This window comes from Anthonomus grandis, chromosome 8 (assembly GCF_022605725.1).
Source record: "Anthonomus grandis grandis chromosome 8, icAntGran1.3, whole genome shotgun sequence".
Lineage (NCBI taxonomy): Eukaryota > Metazoa > Arthropoda > Insecta > Coleoptera > Curculionidae > Anthonomus > Anthonomus grandis.
The window spans coordinates 13,718,744-13,741,502 of NC_065553.1; the positions used below are offsets into that span (position 1 = coordinate 13,718,744).

Below are 22,759 nucleotides of genomic sequence, written 5' to 3' on the forward strand. Positions count from 1 at the left end.
AAATCTCAGCAGCATTATCAGGACAGTCTGGATTAAACTGAAATAACAATTGTGTATCATCCGCATATGCTTGCATGTGCGTTGATACAATAGAAAACATATCTGCAGTATAAATAACATACAACAAAAGGCCAAGTATGGAGCCTTGTGGCACTCCCTAAATAATGTTTCTACTCTGTGATGTCTCACCACTTATCCTACCTGTTAAATATGACCTAAAGAACAGTATTTCAACCTTCCCAAAACCATAATATGATAGCTTGGCACACATCAACTCATGATCAATAACATCAAAGGCTTTAGAGTAGTCTATCAAAATCAATATAGCAGCCATTTGCCTATCTTGAATTTTTACAATGTCGTCAGTAATATTTAAAAGTGCAGCTGTTGTACTATGACTAGCTCTAAAGCCCGATTGATGCACAGGAAAAAAGCCATTTGTATTAAAGTAATCAGTGATCTGAACATGAACCACTCTTTCCAGAATTTTTGATATTACAGGAAGCAGACTAACCAGTGGCGAAGCGTACGAGTAGACAAGGTAGACACTGTCTACCCAAAATTATCCAGTTATTTGTCATTAATTTATCACGTAATTATTTCATGTAATTGTTGAATTAAAATTTAAAACAAATTAACACAGAACGTAGTCGCTATCCTTACTATTATTATTATAGTATCTAAACATGATTAATCCGAAGGCGCGCGCCCCGCCTGCCGCACCGATTAAGATAAAAATACAGGGCTGACACCCAATTAATGTATCCGAGCCTCAGGAAGACACATTGATATTTGTCTTCCGAAATTTGGAGCATATCGAACCAAATACGCATCAAGCAGGCTACAGACGTCCGGCAGCATTCAGCCTATTACGTATGCAAAATTTACTCGCGGGGAAGACATTCGAGCTTTTGTCTATCGAAGTCGACCAGCTATTTTATTATGCTGTTGAGGGTTATTGTTTATGGACACGCTTGTTCTGGTCGGCCGCAATACATCTTCAGTTTTGTCTGCATTTGGTGGGGGCGCGTGCTATAGTAATTTAATAATTAGTATTTTTATTTTTGGGTGTATAGAAAAGGTTTTTTTAGTGCTTATTTATGAACGACTGTTCGATATTGGCAATTGTATTTTAGTTGTGTTTTTTTGTAAGTAGTATTTATTTATTTCTTTTTTATAGCACTACATAATTTTTCTCTTTGAGTTAATATTTCATGCGCTTTCATTCTGTATTTCATTAAAGTAAATAATATTGAATACACATTTTTTTCTAATTAACGATTTTTATTGTTTGTCTACCCGAAAAAAAAGTTCACGCTTCGCCACTGAGACTAACAGGCCTCAAATCTGTAAAACTGACAGGATCATGTTTTTTAAGTAGTGGGGTAACAAGAGATTCTTTCCAGCAATTTGGGAAATGACCATGTTCGAGACAACTATTGACAATATGAGTTATATGTAATATTATCATACGCAAACACAGTTTCACCATCTGAAGTGTTATGCCATCAATACCTGCAGCATTTGACCCAATACTCTGCACATACTTAAACACATCAGAGGGATCGACCAATTTGAAAGTAAATTGTATGCCTTCCCTTATTTTATTATTAATATAATATGCTGATTTTTTAAAAACGCTGCAGAAATATGTATTTATCTCTTCCACATTTACCAATTCAGGGTGAATCTGAATAACTGTATTTGTAGGAACATAAACATTGAGGTCTCTTAAAGTTTGCCAAACTTTTCGTTGAGCCTTTTGGGTCTCCAAATATTGCAAATAAGCCAACTTTTCCTTACGTATAGAATTCTTAGTAAGATTTCGAAGCATTTTATAATGTCCAAACTTTTCTGTAGAGTTGTTTAATTTACATTTGAGCATTGCCTTGTCCCTTTCCCTCATTAAACCTCTTATTGCATAAGTCAACCATGGTTCATAAGGCTTAGCCACTCTAACGGACCTTACGGGAGCATGCTTATCAAATAAATACTTTATGTTATGACTCAGATTCAAAAAAAAAAATGACCGATGACGTCATCTTTTTTTTCAATTGTACATTTTATTTACGTCAATAAAAAAATACACAAAAAATCATCAAAAATAACAGAAAAATTTTAATGGCAAATTGTTAATACCAGTTAGGCATACTGGAGATCCAAATACTCAAAACCCTTATTTTTTTCATATAAGGCAAGATTTTTCATATTTTTTGGAAGTTTATTATAAAAATTTACTCCAGTAAACTCGGGTCTTGATTGACACTACTAGACTGCAAAAGGCCGCTCTCAGGTAACCACCATAACGCGTTATGTTAGGTCGACTTTTTGACATTGTGGGAGAGTCCGTTTTTGTAATACCGACTTCCCCTGGTGAATTATTATTTTATTGACCATACTCATACAAATTTCAGAAAAAAAATGCGTTGACCTCTTTTGTTATTCACTTCTAATTTTTGAATTGTTTATTTTTTGTTGATTAATTTTTTTGAAGGCACGGGTTTTTTAGTACATTTTACATTTTTTCATTTATTCTGGCTTCATTTAATTTTGTTTTTCCATTTTTTCCCTTTAGTTGTTTTCTTATATAAGCTGTTTCTTTGTTTTACTTTTGCAATAAAGTATGCATTTATCCAGTACTTGTTACTGTTTATTTTAATATTCCGTTCTTTGGTACAATCCTTTTTTACTGTTTTATATTATTTCTGCTAACTTGCTAAATGATTTAATTCGTTCTTGTAATCTTAACTCAACTGTCTTGTCACTTTCCTTGTTTTAATTTTGTTTTCTTTATAGTTCCTTTAGTACATTTTCCTACATGTGTTTATTAAGCGCATTGGAAACTTTAAATGTAAATATCTTCAAAAGGGTGAATCGTAGCGAGATTTTTGAGGTGTAGCTTTTTACACAAAACAGTTTAAGCAATGAATATTTTAAATAAGGAATTAAATGATGCAAAGTCTAAAAATTTACAAAGTTAAAAAAAAAAGAAAATGTTGCTGGTATCACCCTCTATGAAATAATTTTGAAAAATCATTAATTTTAAGATTTGCCATATAGAAACAAACCCACTGTACAAATTTTGTTAAAAATTAAGAATAAATGCTAAATTTATGGCAAAAATTTAAAAAAAAATAGGTTCATCACCCTGTATCTTGGTTGTTTTTGATTTTCGGACTAGGAAAATTAAGCTTAACCTGATTCTTCTTTTAAACGGAATCTGTTGTTAAATTATTTACCATTATTTACGGGACACCGTGTATATTTATAGGAAATTAAATTCCCTACAAAAACCATAACGCGTTTGGCGGTCATTATGTATTGTTGAAATTTAATGAAGTTGCTTGGTTTTATTTAGAGGTTAAGAATAATAAACATTTAAGTAGGGGATTTCATTAAATTCACTAGAAAAATAAAACAACACTATATAAGCTTATATACAAAAGAAAATATATATATATTTTTAAACAAGAAACAAACTAATACACAGTATAAATGTATAAAAAACACTATACAACTACATTTGGCATCCTAAATAGTGCTGTATGATAAAAACTATCACAACTCTTACTGGCGCTAAAGCGGCGTTATTATTATTTGGTTTAATTAGGAGTCTGCATCAGTCTTTTTACATAATATTTTTTTGTTCTAGGAATGTTCTACTTTTACTGAAGGTTTATTTTAAAAATAAATAATATCAGCAAAGGCGTCTAAAAACACACATAAGATTAACTAACTAACACTACATTATTTACATATTCATTTATGGCACGAAAAACCTAAATACTAAAAAATCTAAACACTAAATACCTCGTGTAGGTTTTACAAAGACTAGCATATGCGAAGTTTCTTACTTACCAAATAGTAAGTTAAACCGAGAAAGGGAACAGATTATCTATTACATGAAAAAGAATCATTATTTAAAGATTTACAGCGTAACCATTGGATCATTTCAGAAAACGTAACAAACCGTAAAAGATACAAATATGTTCATAATATAATATGACGTCCATAAGAAGAAAAAAGTTGGTCATATTCTCGTAAAGACGAAAAATCTTTTTAATTTTAAATCAGTATGGCAAAAAAATATCCAGGGAAAAGTGTAATTTTTTACTCTACGGCTTCAAATAACATATTGGAAAAATTAAAAAGATTTTTTGATAGGAACTGAATAGGAATCAGATTTCAATATGCATTAGAAATCACGCAACTTTGCGCCAATTTATTATGCATCTTTTACGATTTTCTAGTTTCCACTGTTGTCACTTTCAAATTAGAGACACTTGGTACACATGAATTTGTCAAAAACAAAGCCCTCTTATACTTATGTAACTTTACTGGCAAGTACACCTAAGAGATACTATAATTTCCTAAAGATTATGTGACTTTTCTTTTCATTTACATAAATATCTTAAGGTACGTTCAATCCAATATAAACCTTTTAAAAAGGCAAGTACTCTTGTAGTAGCTCTTTAAAGTACATTACTACTATCCTTCAACTTACAATTACTGTCCCTCTGAATCTGTGGGTCTTGCTTAGAACTCAACGGATTAGTCAAAGGTGCTGATTCAGCTGGGGCACCTGTAACGCTGGACCTCACCATGTGCAACAGCTTCTTGTAAGCTGATCGGTATTGCTTGTTGGTTCCTGCATAGATTAAGGGATTTATGGCGGCTGAAGCCCAAGCTAAGATGGAAGCCACCACGTGGAATACCGGGTAAGTTACTCTGTCATCGAAGACGTTCGTCAGCATCAGAGGTAGAAAACAGAGGAGGAAGCAGAAGAATATTAGGGCCATCAGTTTGGTTAGGCGTCGATCGTCTCGTTCGCGTTTTGCTGATCTTTGGTTTTTTATTGGGCTGGAAAAAATATGGATATTTAGACGTTTTTATTAATTATGCTGTGTATTAATTATACTCTTGCAACAGTGTGTCGGTTTTCCATGAAGCCTAAAAAACAACTAATTCACATTTTCTAACTTCTTCACATTTTTTTTTTGAGAGTGATAGCGCACGTCTGGAAAATAATTTGAAATATACAAGGATTTTCACTCTTCTTTATAAGAGCGAAGCTTTAATGGAAGGGCTCTCCCGCAGGAGAGTTTGCGCATAAAATTCGGACACGTCGAACAAAAATGTTTATGACTTTGTTGGTATTTGGAGTAGAGAAATGAAGTTTGCATTTTTAAAATCTAGAAATATGAGGCTACAACCTAAATATCCACAAATTTTCAGTTATTTTTTTGTGTAGAACCAACATACCTTCAAGGTTAAAAAAAATTTTTTTTTGTCCAATTTTTCCAAACTTGAAACTTTACAGATCGATTAGAGTTCACGTAACACAGTGCGGTATAATGTGTCCAGCCCCTCTGACGGTTTAACGGTATCTTTCCGGAAATAATAACTCAAAAGAGTTATGTGCGCCTCATCGAGAACTAAAGTTTATATTACGGTTTTAAAAAAAAAAAATTATTTCTTTTTGGAAGAAAAATCAAAAAAACCCTAAACAATTTAATTTTTTTTGTGTAAAACTTTTCTGATACAAAATAAAAAAAAATCTATAGGATTAATTAAAGCTGCGTTCTTTTTGAATAAAACGGTGTATTAAGTTTAGCGCTGTCATTTATACAGGTTGTACAGGTATAACTTTGTTGGTATTTGGGATAGAGAAATGACGTTTACATTTTTAAAATCTATAAATATGAAGCTACAATTCGATTATTCACAAATCTTCATTTATTTTTTTGTGAAGAACAAAGTTACGTCAAAAAAATATTTTGTTCAATTTTTCCAATCTTGATTCGATATAGATCACAATGGTTCTTTGAATATTATTAAACTTTACAGATCGATTAGAGTTCACGTAACACAGTGCGGTATAATGTGTAATATTCTAGCCCCTCTGACGGTTTAACGGTATCTTTCCGGAAATAATAACTCAAAGGAGTTATGTGCGCCTTATCGAGAACTAAAGTTTATATTACGGTTTAAAAAAAAAAATTCTTTAAAAAAAACCGTTTTTGAGTAATGAATTTCTGAACATTTTTTCACTTGGGAAATTAATTGTGCGTACCCTGTAAGTCATAGATGAACCAAAACCATTCGAGCAAATACGCCATTCATTTTACTAAAACATACTAAAATTTAATTTTTCACCGTGTTTATAAGTACCCTAAAATTAATTATTTTCCAAAAAAGTATCAAACGCGAAAAATTGTTAGAAATCACCCTGCACACTGGCTATTCTCAAAGCCACCCATTTCACACACCGCGTTTTCATGGCGACGAGAAAATACCTTTTTTATAATCGAAATTTAACTACATAAAACCGAATGGAATTGGTCCAGAATTGATGTTAATCTGTTCCTAAGGCTTTATACTATTTTTCCATGTACAAATTATAAGGTAAAAATCTTTTTTTATACCCTAAAACATCGTCTGAAAACTCGATTTTGACGTCTACGTGCGATTTTAATGACGACTTTTACGGCGGTTTTGACAACATGGTGTCAAAGTGGATGAATCGGCTCGGACTTGCCTCCTAATTTCATTGATAAAATGCTTAAAATAGCTCAAAACTTTCAGGAATTGGTATGGAAATACTCAAGAGACTCTGGAGAATTCGAATATATGCATATCTTTTACCAAATCGAGTTCTTTTAGCCGTGATAATTCGGCAAAGTTTTGACGCTTTGTGACACAGTGGTCTATATAAGGCATTTTGCTAGACAAAAATTAGAATACAGTGGGTCCTTATAATCTATTCGGGATTTAATGTGTATTATTATTTTATGTGGAATTTTTTTTTTAACTTTTTTGTCATTTGCCCGATTTGAATGAAATTTAGTATTTGGTGTTTATTTAGGAAATAATTATTAATTTTTAACACATATTTGAAATATTGAGTTTTAAGGTCATGTGACTATCAAAACTTTTTTCCTTGAGGTCATATTTGATATTTGGGATTTATTTAAGAAATAATTATTGATTTTTAACACATTTTTGAAATATATTGAGTTTTAAGGTCATGTGACTATCAAAACTTTTTTCCTATGAGTCCAATTTGATTGAAATTTGGTATTTGGGGTTTACAGTTTAGTTAAAAAATTACTACATCATTTAATTTCATCTTGACCTCGGAAATCTTAATTTTACGTCAATATTCGGTTACTTCGGAATTTTACGAATTTCAAAGCTTCCTTTCTCGCTTTTTTCAAATAGAACACCCTGTATATTTTTTATGCGTTTAATAATCAATTAATAATTGAAAATTTTTCATTATGTAAACATATTAGCTATCTTCAGTAGTTTTTAAAATATTCACGATATATAGTATTTAATATGTCCTCCGTTTTGTTTAAACTATAAATTCATACGTTCCTGAAAACTTTTTTCTACTTCATGTAACATTTGTGAAGTTACTTCTTTAATGAGAGCAAACGCATCTCGTATTCTCTGCTCTATGTCTACTGCCGTTGTTGGTGGATTTCTATAAACAACTTCTTTTATAAAACTTATAAGACAAAGTCTAATTTTGTTAAGTCAGATGATCTGGCTGGCCAATTAATCCATTTCTCCCAATCCATTTTCCTTCAAAGGTCACATTTAAATATTCAGTGACATTTAGAGAAAAATGTGCAGAAGCTTTGTCCTGTTGAAACCTTTGTGACACTAATATATCATTCTGAACTGTCTCTTCAAAAGTCATTTATGTAAACAAGAAATAGTAAAGGACCAAGCACTCACCCCTGTCTCCAGAATGAAATGAAATAAACTCCAGAATAAATGCTGTGCACACACAGATGAAACTCCGTGTCGCCCACTAGCTAACTACTCAATTGATATGATTCAAGCCATTCAAGAGTACCTACATCCCCTAAATCTATAAAAGAAAGCTTCTGCAGCAGTATTCCGCGATCTATATACTCAAATGCCGTAGAAAAATTGCAAAACACTGCCATTATGTTTTTCCTTGAAAAGAAGACATCCTAATTTTATGAATTTTTTGATGGATCGGATACATGAAGGATCAGTAGAGTTTTCTCCTTTAAACAAAAGTGGTAAAATAATAATTTCATTTTTTTATGGTTCACTAGATTTTTATGTTTGTAGGTGTAATGTTTATGGACAATAGGTTTTTAATTTTTATCGCCCTAAGGATGGTATAATATAGGCCGAAACGTCGGCAATATTTAATTCTAAAACGACTCCACTTAACAAAAAAAATTTATTTTATTACAGTCATTTGACATATTTTTCTACGTTTTCCATGAAATAGAAATAATTTTTCTCTTTCTTTTTTAGTTTGTTGGATTTTTGTATTATTTTTTTTTAAACAACTTGAATTTCCTTTAATTTTAAAAATCCGCATTTTTTTTTCCTATTTTGTATTCTTGAATTCGAAATTTGAAATCCAAACATTTTATTTCTTTGTTTGCTAAAATTCGAGATTCTTGTACGAAATGAACTATTCAAAACTCACTTTGACGTATACAACTTTTGATAAAAACTGTTGATTGAAATTAAATTCAGGAAATAAAGAAAATCAGAACATTCTATTTTAGAAGAGCGTTTTGTTTACGATATTACAAAACTAAAAACCTTAAAACCAGAAAAACTGGATTAAAATTTAAAGATTCTCTATTTTTGTATTTTTACTTGACACATATAGATATACTTTAACATAATAAATCGATTTTTATAAAATTTATTATTATCATCGAGAACAAATAAGTATTTAGATTGATGACACTATATACCTTGGGTGGTCTTGTGTAATAGGTTTTTTATATACTCCTTACATGCCATAAAGGGACCGATATTTACGATCTATGTTTATTTAAATAAAAAGTGTCATTTGCTTTTAAACTACTTAATTATTTTTAGATGTGGGATTTACATTGTTGTTAAGTATAATATATAAATTGAGGGAACTAAAATTGTAGTTATAGAATTTAAATAAAGAAAGAGTGAGAAATAAAGAATTAACCCCACATACCCTAAACGTCGATTATCTCATAGCCTCCATTTTTATAATGTTTATTAATTTGATAAAGTTTTATTAAAAGTTGTTACTATCGCATCGTCTCTTTCTAGCTCTTTATCGTAATTCACCTCTTCATAACAAATATGACAGAGAATAAGCTCCTTTATTTCATAGCAATTGAGTTTTTAAAATACACATTTTAATATGTTTTCCAAGAAATAGTCCATCTTTTCTCAAGACCGGCTTACATTAAATAGTAATGAAAACAAACTCTAAGTCACATCTCTCAAATTTAGTAAATTAAAGTGAGAGGATTACACGTGTTTCGCCTATACTAGGCATCACATCAGATCCACTTGTGTATTCACTAATAAAAAAGAACGAAAAAGAGGCAGAGATTAAGTTCAAATTGGTAAAATCAGACGGAGACTAGTTACTACATATTGAAATTATAAAAACAAAAACTGAGTATTTCTGATGATGCCTAGTATGGACGAAACACGTGTAATCCTCTGACTTTAATTAAATAAATTTGAGATCTGTGACTTGGAGTATGTTTTCATTACTATTGAATATGTTTTGTTTTTTTTTTAGTTTTATAACTATAAGAGATATACACTATTCATAGTATAATACTTTTAAATAGCAAATTTTTAAATTTTTTAGAAATGTACATGCTTATATACGAGTCTTGTTCCAACTTTGTTATTACATCTTAGTGTTATTCATGTTATATTAAGCCTATGTATGATTTTCTATTTTTAACTTATAAAAGTACATTTTGCATGAAAACATTAATAAACTATTGATTGATACACAAAAAACACTTGCTTTGGATGCGAAAAAAACTTGAAATGACTTCGATACTTACTCGTGCGACCTTGTTCTAATTTCAGAAGTTTTCACTTTCCAATATATGCAAGAATACGATACGATAATCACAAGGCAAGGAATGATAAATCCACAAATAAAAACGATTTTCTTGGGCGATTTTCCGTCTTTTTGCAATATGGTGCAGGAAAATGTGGACGGGTCCAATCCCAGTCTACCCCAAACTCCTAGTAATGATGGTAGCTGAAATTTAAAAAAAAATACCGTCAAATGGGGAAACATTATTTTTTTGCGGACAACTTTGGCCCACATTAAAAAAAAAAGATTATTTTAAAAATAGCGCCAAAAAATTAAATAGCAACTCTATTATGTACAACTCCAGTCGATAGGAACCAATTGTTAGGAAAGTTCTAGTATCTCGGTAGGTATATTGGCGTTATAGTTGACTATAAAATAGAGCGTGACATATTTTTTAGTTATATTATTAACTCTCCTTTTGTTGTTGTCCTGGATAATATGATTTAGGGTAACTTTGGCCCATATTTAGGCCCGCGGGCCAATGTTACCTCAACAACTAACAACAAATATTTTACATTCATATTTTTTTTTCAGGAAGGTTAGTAATGCCTCGACATCCAAAAAAACGCCTTGGGTCACGATCCCATGTAAACTATACGTCTGAGAACTGGAAGAATGCTTACAAGAAATAAGATCAGGTCGAATGTCTCAACGGGCAAACACTCCAAAACTATTGGCCGATCTCGAGTCTTTTCAGATGCGGAAGAAGCTGCTTTTGAACAACATCTTATCAAGTTAGCAGATTTCGGTTTTCTTGTAGTTGCAATGGATTTTCGGATGACTGTTAAAGCTTACTTAGACAAAAAAGGATCCCGTATTTCATTGTTCAAAGATAATCTGCCTGGATATAAGTGGATAAAATTTTACTTGCTGCGTTATAAAAATTTAGCCCAACGAATTAGTTCCAATATAAAGAGAGTTCAAGCAGAAGCTTTTGAAGCGACATTGACTGACTATATGGAAAACTTGGCAGTTGCTTTAGGAAACATTCCACCCTCTCGAATATAAAATTACGATGAGACCAATCTTAGTGATGACCCAGGAAACAAAAAAGTCATTTGTAAAAGAGGGGCTAAGTATGTTGAAAAAATATGCAATTTAAGCAAAAATGCCACTTCTGTTATGTTTTGTGGCAATGCAGAAAGAAAATGCCTTGCTCCTTATGTTGTATACAAGGCCGAGCATCTCTGGACTACTTGGACAAAAAATTGCCTCCCAAGAAGTCGCTACAACCGCTCCAAGAGTGGGTAGTTTGACGGACCTACATTTGAAAATTGGTTTGAATATCATTTTCTTCCGGAAGAAAGAAACGAATATAGACCTGTTCTTTTATTAGGTGACAACCTCTCGTCGCATATTAGCGAAAGGGTTATTCAACTATGTGAGCAGAATAATATAAGATTCGTATGTTTGCCGCCAAACACAACTCACCTCACCCAACCATTGGATGTGGCATTTTTTGCCCCACTAAAAAGAGCTTAGCGAATTATTTTAACCAAGTGGAAAGAGTCAAAATCTGGTTCCAGATTTTCAAGTATTCCCAAGGATTTGTTTCCACCCTTACTTAAATAACTAATTTAAAATCTAAAAATAGATAAAAGCCAGAATCTAATTTCTGGTTTTAAAAAATGTGGGATTTATCCTTTAAATAAGCAAACGTTACTTGATCGCCTACCAAAAAACTTGACTGAAGTGAATAAAGACATGATGTCTCTTGAGGGTCCAGCTTTTTTGGAACAGACAGAGGCAAAACGTTTAGAATATTTGGGACCAAGCAAAGAAGAAAAAAACTTCAGGTTCCTGCTAGGAAAAGCATAAGTTCGAGTGACCTAATAAGCCCAGATACCAAACCTAAATGTTCAAAACAAAAGTCCGCTAAGCCAAGAAGCAATTTGTCTTCAAGCTCTTCTCAGAGCTTTTTAAATGAAAATGATTTAGAATTTGAAAATCTAAGCGATTCATTTTCTGATTTGATTGAAGACGAGAATAATGAGGTTGTTCAAAATCCTGATATTGAGAGCTTAAGTCGTGCTAATTTAAATATAGGCGATTTTGTGTTGGCGTAACGTTTAAGGCCAACCAATATCCTGGAAAAATTATCAAGATGTCAGAAGAAGGACCTAGAGTAGATTGTATGGAAAAAGGAATTAAATTTTGGAGATGGTCAGAAAAAAAAGACAAATTTTTGTACAGTTGGGAAGACGTCATTATGAAAATTAACGAGCCAAAAATGGTATCTAAGAGAAATCAGTACAAAGTTTCAGAAATTGACAATTTTGTTGACAAATAAGTGTAATTTTTAGTATTAATGTAGGAAAGGAAGATTAATAGAAGCATTAGGATAAAGTGTTTTTGATATTTTGTCCCTTATTATAACAAATGTGTTGATTATTTGCAATAAATTTCATTAAAATAAATTTTTTGTTGTAAAGTTTGCATTTTTCTGTTTATTATCTGTTTGAAAAACCACCAGTATTTTTTCTTAAGCTTTTATTTACCGAAAAATCAATTTAACCCCCTACGTTTCAGTGTAGCATTAACCCAAGACCTAATTAACATTCACGGGACAAAGTTTCCCCATTTTACGGTATATAGTAAATATATATGATATTTTATATGGTGAAAATTCATAGAATAAAACTATCAAAGAATAGATAGAAAAGTTAAAACAAATTAAAGTTTACGCATGTGAGACTCGTAGTTCCTTTTAACAGCGCGTGATTAGACATCGGGCAGACTCGTCACTACTCGTGACTGATCGAACTTGCATTGTTGCCATATCTCATGAAAAGTAATAGCGTTCTAGAACCTTCCTTTCTGTAAAAGCCAACATTCGAAATGAAAAAAACCTTTTCGGCGTCTTAACATTAACGAGTTTCTTAAAATTGGTTTGAAATAATTTATTAAAACGCATATATCTTTATTTGCCTTGTTAAGAAGAAAAGAGTTAATTTTTTGAATATATTTATTTGGAGGTTGTGGCATTCAGGTCAATAGGCGAAAAAGTGTTTACTAGCTTCGGGCCAATACACTTGTAAAATCACTATTGAGAAAATGATTTCATAGTTAAGCTGTTAAGCAAAATAAATTACTGGTTAAGAGTTAATTTACCCTCAAAATCACAGTCATAGTTTAATAGGACCATTTAAAATCATTGTTCAGATGAATCTGTTATTAGTCACAGGCTAGATAAACGTGTTTCTATATTTAAAAATATTAACAAGGAAAAAATATTTGTTACAGGTATACATAACAAAGATACACACTAATGTGAAACACATTTATAATCAAGCCGTTACTCCCTATGGGTCAGTAAGACTTTATGAGCTAGATTCACTGCTAAGATAAATGTATTGCATTTAATAAAAAAAATTACACTACAGTTATTACTATTATACTGATAACTATAATATCGCATGCAAGCAACAATAAAACAAAAAACTGTTTGCAGATCTTAAATCACAGCTGAGACAAACATCTTAAATAATAAATAGAAAAACAGTTATTTTCCAAGCCTTGAATAACATTAATAATGCAATTTAGTTTATGATGTTTTTTTTTAAATTCTGGGTCTATAGGCAATATTTTAAAATTACTATCGAGGTAAATCAAGAAAGGTAGCTATTACATTTATTACTGAGGTAAATGCGTTTATCACATGCATCATTCCGGGGCATTGACCCTTTAAAATCACTGTCGAGATAAACATACTTTTTATTTATTTATTTATTTCCATCAAAGTTTGCAACATTTACAGAACACAAATTAAAATATATACATTTATCACTTAATAAACTAAACTTTAAGATTAATCTAATTGCACACTTTTGAACAGAATTTAATGAGCAATAAAAAAAATTAAGATGTTCTGCGTGCGTGTTGACTGTTGTAGAAAGTCTGTTAACTGGATTCTCTAAAGAATATATGAACATGGATTAAGAAGAGGACAAGGCAGTCAGAACATCTTGTTATTCCTTTTAAAACTAGAAAAGCAAAACATACATCATAGTATTACTTTCTTCTACTTGGATTTAGTGATAGATACGACATGGTCTGATCAGTAGAAAGAAGTGTATCTTGAAAGGATAAATATCAATCAATACAAATAAGCTTGGTAAATTTGTGCTGAACATTACTAATCCAATTAATATTTATTTGGTAGTTAGGAGACCATATTACATCAGCAAACTCAAGATTAGATCTGACCAGATATAATATACAAAGATTTAAATGCAGGAATACTAACTAATGAAATCCATACATGATCTCCTTACAAAGCCCTTATATATTATTAAAGTGATAAGAAAAACAAAGCTTAAGGTCCAAATAGACACCAAGATCCTAAATCAACATGCTTTAGAGTTACGTTATTAATTGAGTATTCTACAGACTCTTTCTACTACTGAATCTCATGAAGCAATATTTATTAATGTTAAGAGACATGCCATATATTTGGTATCAAGAAAAGATTATATTGATGTCAGTTTGCAGGATTTCAATATCTAGAGGGAAGAAAGCAGATTTGCCTATACAGTTGTAAATCGTCAGAAAATAAGAGCTATTTTGACCTTAAAAGAAGAACAAGATCGTTTATACATAGATTAAACAAAAGAGGACCAAAATGCGAACTTTCAACCCTGTGGAATTCCTGAAGAAGCCTTAAAGCGTCGAGGCAAGCAATCACCAATTCTAACTTGCTGCTCTTAATTGCTTAAATATGATTAAATCCAAAATAAAAAGGAGCCAGTGATGTTAAGCTTTGACAGTTGATGAATCAAGATGGAATGATTAAACCTTGTCAAATGCTTTACTAAAATCACGGCCTTTCATAGAATGAACTGAAAATGAATTTGGTAAATATGAAAAAGTTGGTACCGACTGAAGGACCACTAACAAATTCGTTGATCAACCAAAATATCTTGAAAAACCCTCTTTAGAACAGCCTCCATACATTGCTCAAAAAGCTTAGGAATGGACGATATGATGCTTATGGGCTGATAATTAGACACATCATTTTTATTTTTAGATTTAAATATTTGACAAACAGCTTACAATGTTCAGGGAACAGACCTTGATTGAATGAATCACTAAATATTTTATACAAAGAGAGATAAATAGAATAGCAGTATTTTTTAATCTGCATATTTACTTGCATCAACTTTTGAAAGTGCAGTTTCTACATCAGTAGGACCTATTACAACCTCGGATACTAAATTAAATTTATAATTGATATCGGGATCGGAATCAAATGGGGCATTTTGATTGCTAGTACAGAAGAGAAATGCTTTGCAAAGAACTCAGCAATAGAAAACCCAGAATCAGCCTTAGTGTCACCAAGGAGCGTCACACTATAAATATTGGAACCACCATTAGACTGAGATCGAACGAATTTCCAGAAGGACCTGCTGTTCTCCTTTACAGCACTTTCAGTCCTACTAACATAGTTAGATAGTAAATTGGCTTTCAGTTGACTATTTTACAGATAATCAAAATCACTGCTATGATAAAAATAGTTATGTATTCAAGCTTATAAAAAAAAACGAAAAAAATAATTATTTTATAATACTGTGGCGATTATTTTCTATGGGTCAGCTTTATTAGCTAGCTGGTCTTCACTACTCTGCATTAGAATATATTATCACATTCATTAGAAAAATATTATGACAATGGCTCTTTAAAATTCTTGGTTTAATAAATATTTTATATATCGATTGTTATGGCGTTTTTATAATATTGAAAAAAATTGTGAATTATATCTAAGAGGTATTTTATCTAGATTATAAAGCGATAAATCTCTAAAATCACTGCTGAGATAAACATGTTTTTATATTCAACTAAGGGAAGATATATTTTGTATGGATTTCATCAATCTTAGAAATCAAGAAGAAGGAATAACTGATTTTAAAAGATAAATAAGAACTTAGATAAATAAGTATTCAAAACACAATAAAAACAAAAATACCGTAATAGCACAGTCTAACATGAAGTTGAAATCTATATACTGTGGTAATAGTTCCGGATCGATAAAACTGTAATAAATAATTCCTAAATTCGAAGTATTAAAAAAAATCAGGTTATCGCATACAAGACAATAAGTTCAGATTAATTATTTAATTTTTTTTTATAATTTAGACCAAATTTGTTTTTATTAATCCTGACTATCCAGAATTACAACAAACATTTTTAAATAAACTTTTTAAATAAATAGAAATCCAAAGAAATAAAATTTATATTACCAGTTACAAATAATTACTGATTCCAAGTTTCATGCACATGCTTTCAACATAAATCAAATTATAAACTTTCAGCAAAAGTTTCCATTTATGTTACAAAAAAAATTAAGTTTCTAGCACACGCTACACCCTATATATGTGACAAAAAAAGATTTTTATCTGCTAATAGGCTTAAATATTGCCATCCGTGTGTACACCCTGTATAAATCATAATGACACAATCAGACGCACCCTCTTTTCAACAGATACAGTCGGCAAATAATAGGGCAGCACACCCCAAAATCACCCCTGATAGAAAATCGATAAGATAAGAGAAACATAGAAATTTAGATAAATAAAAGAATAATTCTTACCGTTATAAGAAGGGCTATAACCCAGGTACCCAGCAGCTGCAGACAGATGGATAATCTCGAGCAAAGTTTTGTGTAATATTCGTATAGTGTGATCAGCACGACCCTAAAACCAACCACAAGCTTTTAAATATATTTGGTAAATTTGTTTGTTCAGGGTTAAGGACGTTAAGGTAGACAGTATACCAATTCTTAATGGTTCAATATGGAGACAATTTGTGTAGGTTTAAATCGTAAAAAAGATTTATTTGAGGTATCACATTTAACAATTTGGATTCATTCAAGATTCTATAGGTGGAAAAGAATTTTATTTTTGCAACGCATGCTTAATTTAAATATCAAGATATCTTAACAGCTTCCTCCTAACTTACGTGATGCTAATGCAATAAATAGCTACTATATAAATATTTTTAATAAATCTAACAATTGTCAAAAATTGAATTAATAACTAGCACTGACAAGTCAATTAATGACTGACTCTGACAGCCAAATTTTCCGATCAAATATTTAGTTTTGCCTTAGTTAATCAGAACACCTTCTATATCATAACTAGAAATATTTGGTCAAATCCTTAAATTGTGATGGCATTTCGTTACAAATGCTATACCTTTGTCTGCCATACCATTTTTTAAAAAGGGTAAAAAGGGTATTTTAATATCACCAATAAATAAAAAATTGATATATATATATATATATATATATATATATATATAATACATAACTTTGTCACACCAATTTAAAAATAATTGTAAGACTTTGTTCTTGGACGAACAATTCCACATTTAATTTTTATTTCTGCAGGTTTACAAATGTATTTATCTTATTTCTCTTTCAATTTGTTTTTAGTGGTTTCTTTATATTTATAGTTATTTGTTATTTATATTACTACTTACAATTGTAAGACTTTGTTCTTGGATGAACAATTCCACATTTAATTTTTATTTCTGCAGGTTTACAAATGTATTTATCTTATTTCTCTTTCAATTTGTTTTTAGTGGTTTCTTTATATTTATAGTTATTTGTTATTTATATTACTACTTATTTGTCAGAACATTTGTAATAATTATTAAGGTTAACAGAAAAATGTACGATTTGGTAATCTTTGCCGTTTTGGGCAAATGTAATGTAATGTGCATTTGATATCAAATAAAAAGATATTTATTTATTTATTAATTTTGGAAAGGTCTGATCAAGAAACATTAATTAAAATCATGCACACGTAAAATGATAAAATATGAAAAAACGTTCATTTAATACAATTTTATGATAATGAGCACATTTTTTACAGTATTATAACTTTCTGAAAATCCTTCTTTCGATGCATTTATGGTTGGATTTAGCTGGACACACACATTTTTCAATAACTCAAGATGCAATTAAAATATCAAAATGTACTTCTTCGCCATCGGAATTTAACATTGACATTTTGACATTTAAGCCTTTGTCCATAATTTTAGGTGCAATTTTCAGAAAAATTTGTCCAAAAAAAGTGGCATAGACTCACAAAAACCGCAATGTTTTATCTTTAAAAATAACCAAGATACGCTGTAATTATAACCAAAAAGAGACATACTATGCAAGAAAAAATGTAATAAAGAAAACTATAAAATTATTTTTTTTTTATAAAAAGCAAGTTAACTCACTTAATGTGGTATTAATAATATTATAGTTGTTTTGTATTCTGTTATTTATTTTATGTTCTGACATATTAAACATTTTCATACCGTTCACAAACCGAAATAAATTTTACCGCTATCAAAAGGAACTTTTAATGTTGCTTCTGACGACTGAAAAATGATTATTAATTAGCTTATCTTTTAACAGACCGAAAACACTCCTAAATTGACCGAGCTCGTTACTCGTCACTTTTTTTTCGGAACTTTAAGAGTTGAGTCTGTTTTGCTCATATGCACCGTTGAGCTTGTTTCCTTTCTAATATAATACATGTGTTGTTTGATCCCGGTTTAGGTTTTAATTGGGATAGAGGGACAATGCCCTCTGGTGGTCTAAGTATATTCTGGAGAGCCGCTTTAACAAAGAAAGATTAATTTTATATAGGCCAAAATGTAGGAGAAGGTTTCTGTTAATTTTGTATAAAAAGATGTTAGTTGTTCGAGTCATCATTGGTCATAAGTTCTAAAGCCGTGCATTAAGCAAAAAAAACAAAAGATCCGATATGCCATATTAATCAGTGCCTTACTGTTTTTTTTGCCAAAAAATATTCCGTTCAAAATCCATATGAACGCCAATGTTATGTATCGGCAAATTGCTCTGGATGCATAAAAACCGCATACTCATTAGAAATCCAGAGGGGCATGAAATTTATTGACACAAATTAATTTTTTTAGTTTGCCACCTTTTACTTCAAATTCTATGATTTTTTTCATCCAAGGAAAATGTCTCTGATTTTGTCACAATATTAAAAAAAAACTGTATTTTTGAAATAAAGTTTAATTACATTACATTGTAAGCTTTTTACAGGCCTATTGTACTCAAAAGCGTAGCTTTTTGTAACAGAAAGCGTTATGATTTGATTTAATTTTTTACCACCACTTTCTATCACGAAGAGGAAATTAATTGCCTTTCTTATGTCAAAAAAAATATATTTTGTACTGCTATTTTATTCATATATTTCCTCAGAATAAAATAACGTTAGTACACCTATAAATGTGTTATTATTAATAAGGTAATCGATTCCTAAATTAAATTGATGTTACATTTACATTTAAGTTACAACCTTAAGAAATATCTTGCAATTTCTCGCAACATAGCATAGAAAACTATAATTTACAAAATTATGCAATATTCTTTAATAAACTCTTCTAATAGAGGTATGAGGTATTTTTTTCTCGGTCTAGGTTATCATTTGGATAAGAGGGCAATGCCTTTAAAAGCCTTAGTAAAATCCTGAAAAATCACAACAAAAAAATTATATTATATAGAGTTTTTCAGAATTTTGTTTAAAAAGTTATTAAATGTTAAAGTCATCAACTGGAGATAAAGCGTTTGTAACAGAACTCTTAAGAATTATGAGTCAGAAAATGGACCTATTTATAATAAGAAAAAAATCTGAGTCAGAATTTAACAACAGTAATCGCACGAATTTGCTTTTGACCCCGATAAGTCAAATTGGTTAAAAGCTGATTGTGAATCAGCGTGAACATTTTCCTTTACTTTATCGACTGAACAAAAAAAATCGTCAATTTATTTAAAATGCTTATGGTTTTTAAGATTATGGGTTTTATAATTAGTTTTTTTTTTAAGCCAGCGGTCATAATTAATCCGTTCATTGTTATTTATAGGAAATCACGCAAGTCTTGATATACCTACTATTTTGATTTTTAGTTTTATAATAAACAGATGTTTCTAGAGAAACACTCGATTTAGCCTAATATTAGTATGTATTCAAAAGAAGAAAAGGAGTGATAGAAAAATTCCAGGCAGTAAAAAAAAAGAATTATCTCACGCCTAAATATAATAAAGGATCTGATATTATGCTTGTCATTTATAATAAATAAATTATGTAAGAAAAATTTACATTTAAGATAATTTATTTCACTTTATTATAATTAATTCAGTATATAACAACTATTACGTACAAAAAGTTGAAAGTAATAGGATAAAGTTAACATAGAACATATATTAGATGCTTAAATGATAAATTCACATACGACTGGTTAAAGGGTTAAAACGCTTGGCTTTATGGAAATTTAAATGAGAAATATTTGAACTAAGGAGTTTCAGCAGATTTGGAGCATCAACCCAATTATTTAATAGGATATTAACGACCAATAGCTCAAAATGTCTTCTGCAATTCTATTTCTAGAATCGGTGTATTGTCGTTCTCTTTTATTACTGTTTTAGGCACCCAAGAAAGAAATTGCCCAATGGTGTATACATTTGTGACAATAATAATTATTTTATAAAACATTAAATGCTCATAGGGTTCCAAAATATGGAAGATATAATATAAAAATCTGATATAAATCGTTAGGATAAGATAGAAATATTTTTTTTGGAATTTCCATTGGTTCCGAGACACATTTTCAAAATTTCCATTTAAGAACACGTGCATTAAACGTAATTTTTACATAATAAGGCAATCTAGCTTGATTTTCAAAAAATCAGATGCGAATAACTGAAGAGTTTCTCAGCAAACTTGATTGGTTATCAGCCAATATTATGTAATGACTACCAAGAACTGAACTCTCTGCTACTAATAAATGTAATAATTTATTAGTAGCAGATATAAGCCAGCTTCCACTAAAAGAAACTTACCGTTACCTGGAGATGCTAGACCATGCAATGCTGAAAAAAGAGTTCCAGGACAAAAATCAAAAGTGGATGACTAAATTGATGAACACCCATCTTTGAGGCAGAAACCTTATTGCTACGATAAATGCAATTGACGAGGCCAGTACTTATGTATTCTTTTGGAATTGTTAAAGGGTCTGTCATGGAATTGAAACAGATGGATAGATTAACCACAAGAACATTCATCAAATTTAGGAAGCTGCACACCAGTTCGTCAGTAGAAAGATTATATGATTCATGCAAAGAAAATGAAAGAGGAAAGTGGACAAGAGCAGATGCAGGAAGGGTTTCTAGCATCTGATGAGGGGAGGCTTGAAGAAAATAATTGCTATACACCACTCAGACTTGGTCAGCCTAACTACAGACTAGACATACCAGCGAAAGAAGAAAACATCAGACATTGGAGAAAACGGGTCTACATGGAAGATGAAACTTTTGTACAGTAAAGGAATCGATATAGATAACTCCTTAATTTGGCTAAAGAAAAACCACCTAGGTATACTCAGAAACAGAAGGATACATGATGGGAATTCAGGGAAGACAGGATAATCACAACTGACAATCACAAGTTACAGGCTTTTAAAAGATATGCTGGATAGATGCCGAAAATGTGGGAATGGTGAAGAGACAATAGAGCATGTAATGGGCGGATCTTCAGTACTGTCGGACAATGCTTACCTCGAAAGACATAATCAGTTGGTCAAAATAGTGCACCAACAACTAGCCATCAAGTCTGCTGAAAGAGGACTCTTCACCATATTACAAGTATGAGCCAAAACCAGTACTGGAGTCAGAGGTTTACGTATTATATTGGGATAGGCCTATAATTACCGATAGGACGGTTGAAAATAACAGACTTGATATTTTACTTATAAAGAAGAAGGAATCTTCATCGATATAGCAGTCCCACTTTCTGATAATATTATCAAGACTGAGATAAAGAAGGGTACCAGAATCTGTGGTATGATTTAAAGAACATGGAAATAGAAGTGCAAATCCATGCCTTAGTGATTTTCGCGGAAGGAATATAGTCAAACAACTTTACTTAGAATCTGCAATTATTAGGATTGTCAGCAACCATCGTCAGTGTAGAACAGTGCTTCATACTGCTGCAAACTTGCCACATGAAAGAGGAAATTTCTAGGAGAGGATAAATGAACCGGAATTCCCTTTTCGCATACAATAGCTGGTGTAGCTTAATGGCATTAAGAGTAAATGAGCGCTGAAATGCAGGAGTCCGATGATGAAACTTTGTTATCCCACTAGAGTATCTGATATTGAAGCGTGGTATAATTTAGGCTAGTGAAAACGATGGGTTTAATAAAATTTTATATAAGAAGTTACCCATATGCAATTCTCTACGCCTGTTCATCCTCAACCAGTTAAGTTCTTTAAAAATACGAGAAATTCGGTCTTTGTCGTGAGCCAAATATAAGCCGTTCAACAACTGTTTTGTATTCGATTTTGATGAATGACATCTAAGCATGTATCTTAATTGAAATCACAGTCGCTATCTTTTATCCATAAATCCCTTTATATCTAATCCGTAGTTTAAGTCTGGATAGATTTCACCAAAAATCAGTTGGTGTCAGATCAACAAAATGAATTCAATATTAGTTAATTTTAGACTAATGTTTATGCATTTAATGCTTGTATCTTTATCTAGAGTCTAAGTCCTTATAAATAAAACCCTATCAATTATAGATCAATTCTACTTTTGGCAATTCTAATTATGGTCTTGTTTTTTGCATAGCAATATTTTTATTTTATGACTAGACTATGATAGCATTACTTTTGTTTTAGTCCAATTAGTTAGGTCTAAGTGTAGTCGGATGGTCAGGGTCATGATGTAAAATTCAAAGTCATCTACACCCAAATTTGCAATAAGGATTCTCATTGTTGATTTGACAAGTTATAATAAGGACCTTGGCCTCAAGAAGCTTCTTTTAGATCTTCTTATACTTCTG

General features: G+C 31.0%; 1 protein-coding gene across 2 annotated transcripts in view; it reads right to left on the reverse strand.

Annotated features, from left to right (window-relative positions):
- Window positions 1–3,428: 3,428 nt before the first annotated feature.
- Window positions 3,429–22,759, reverse strand: part of LOC126739588 (protein trapped in endoderm-1) — a 42,265-nt gene continuing 22,934 nt past the window's right edge. For both annotated transcript variants that reach the window (XM_050445341.1, XM_050445342.1), the window contains exons 3-5: window positions 16,482–16,584; window positions 9,858–10,060; window positions 3,429–4,860 (exon numbers count right to left, since the gene is read on the reverse strand). In XM_050445341.1, the coding sequence (XP_050301298.1) occupies window positions 4,473–4,860; window positions 9,858–10,060; window positions 16,482–16,584 (694 nt within the window). In that variant the 3' untranslated portion in view covers window positions 3,429–4,472. The remainder of the gene's footprint in view (window positions 4,861–9,857; window positions 10,061–16,481; window positions 16,585–22,759) is intronic.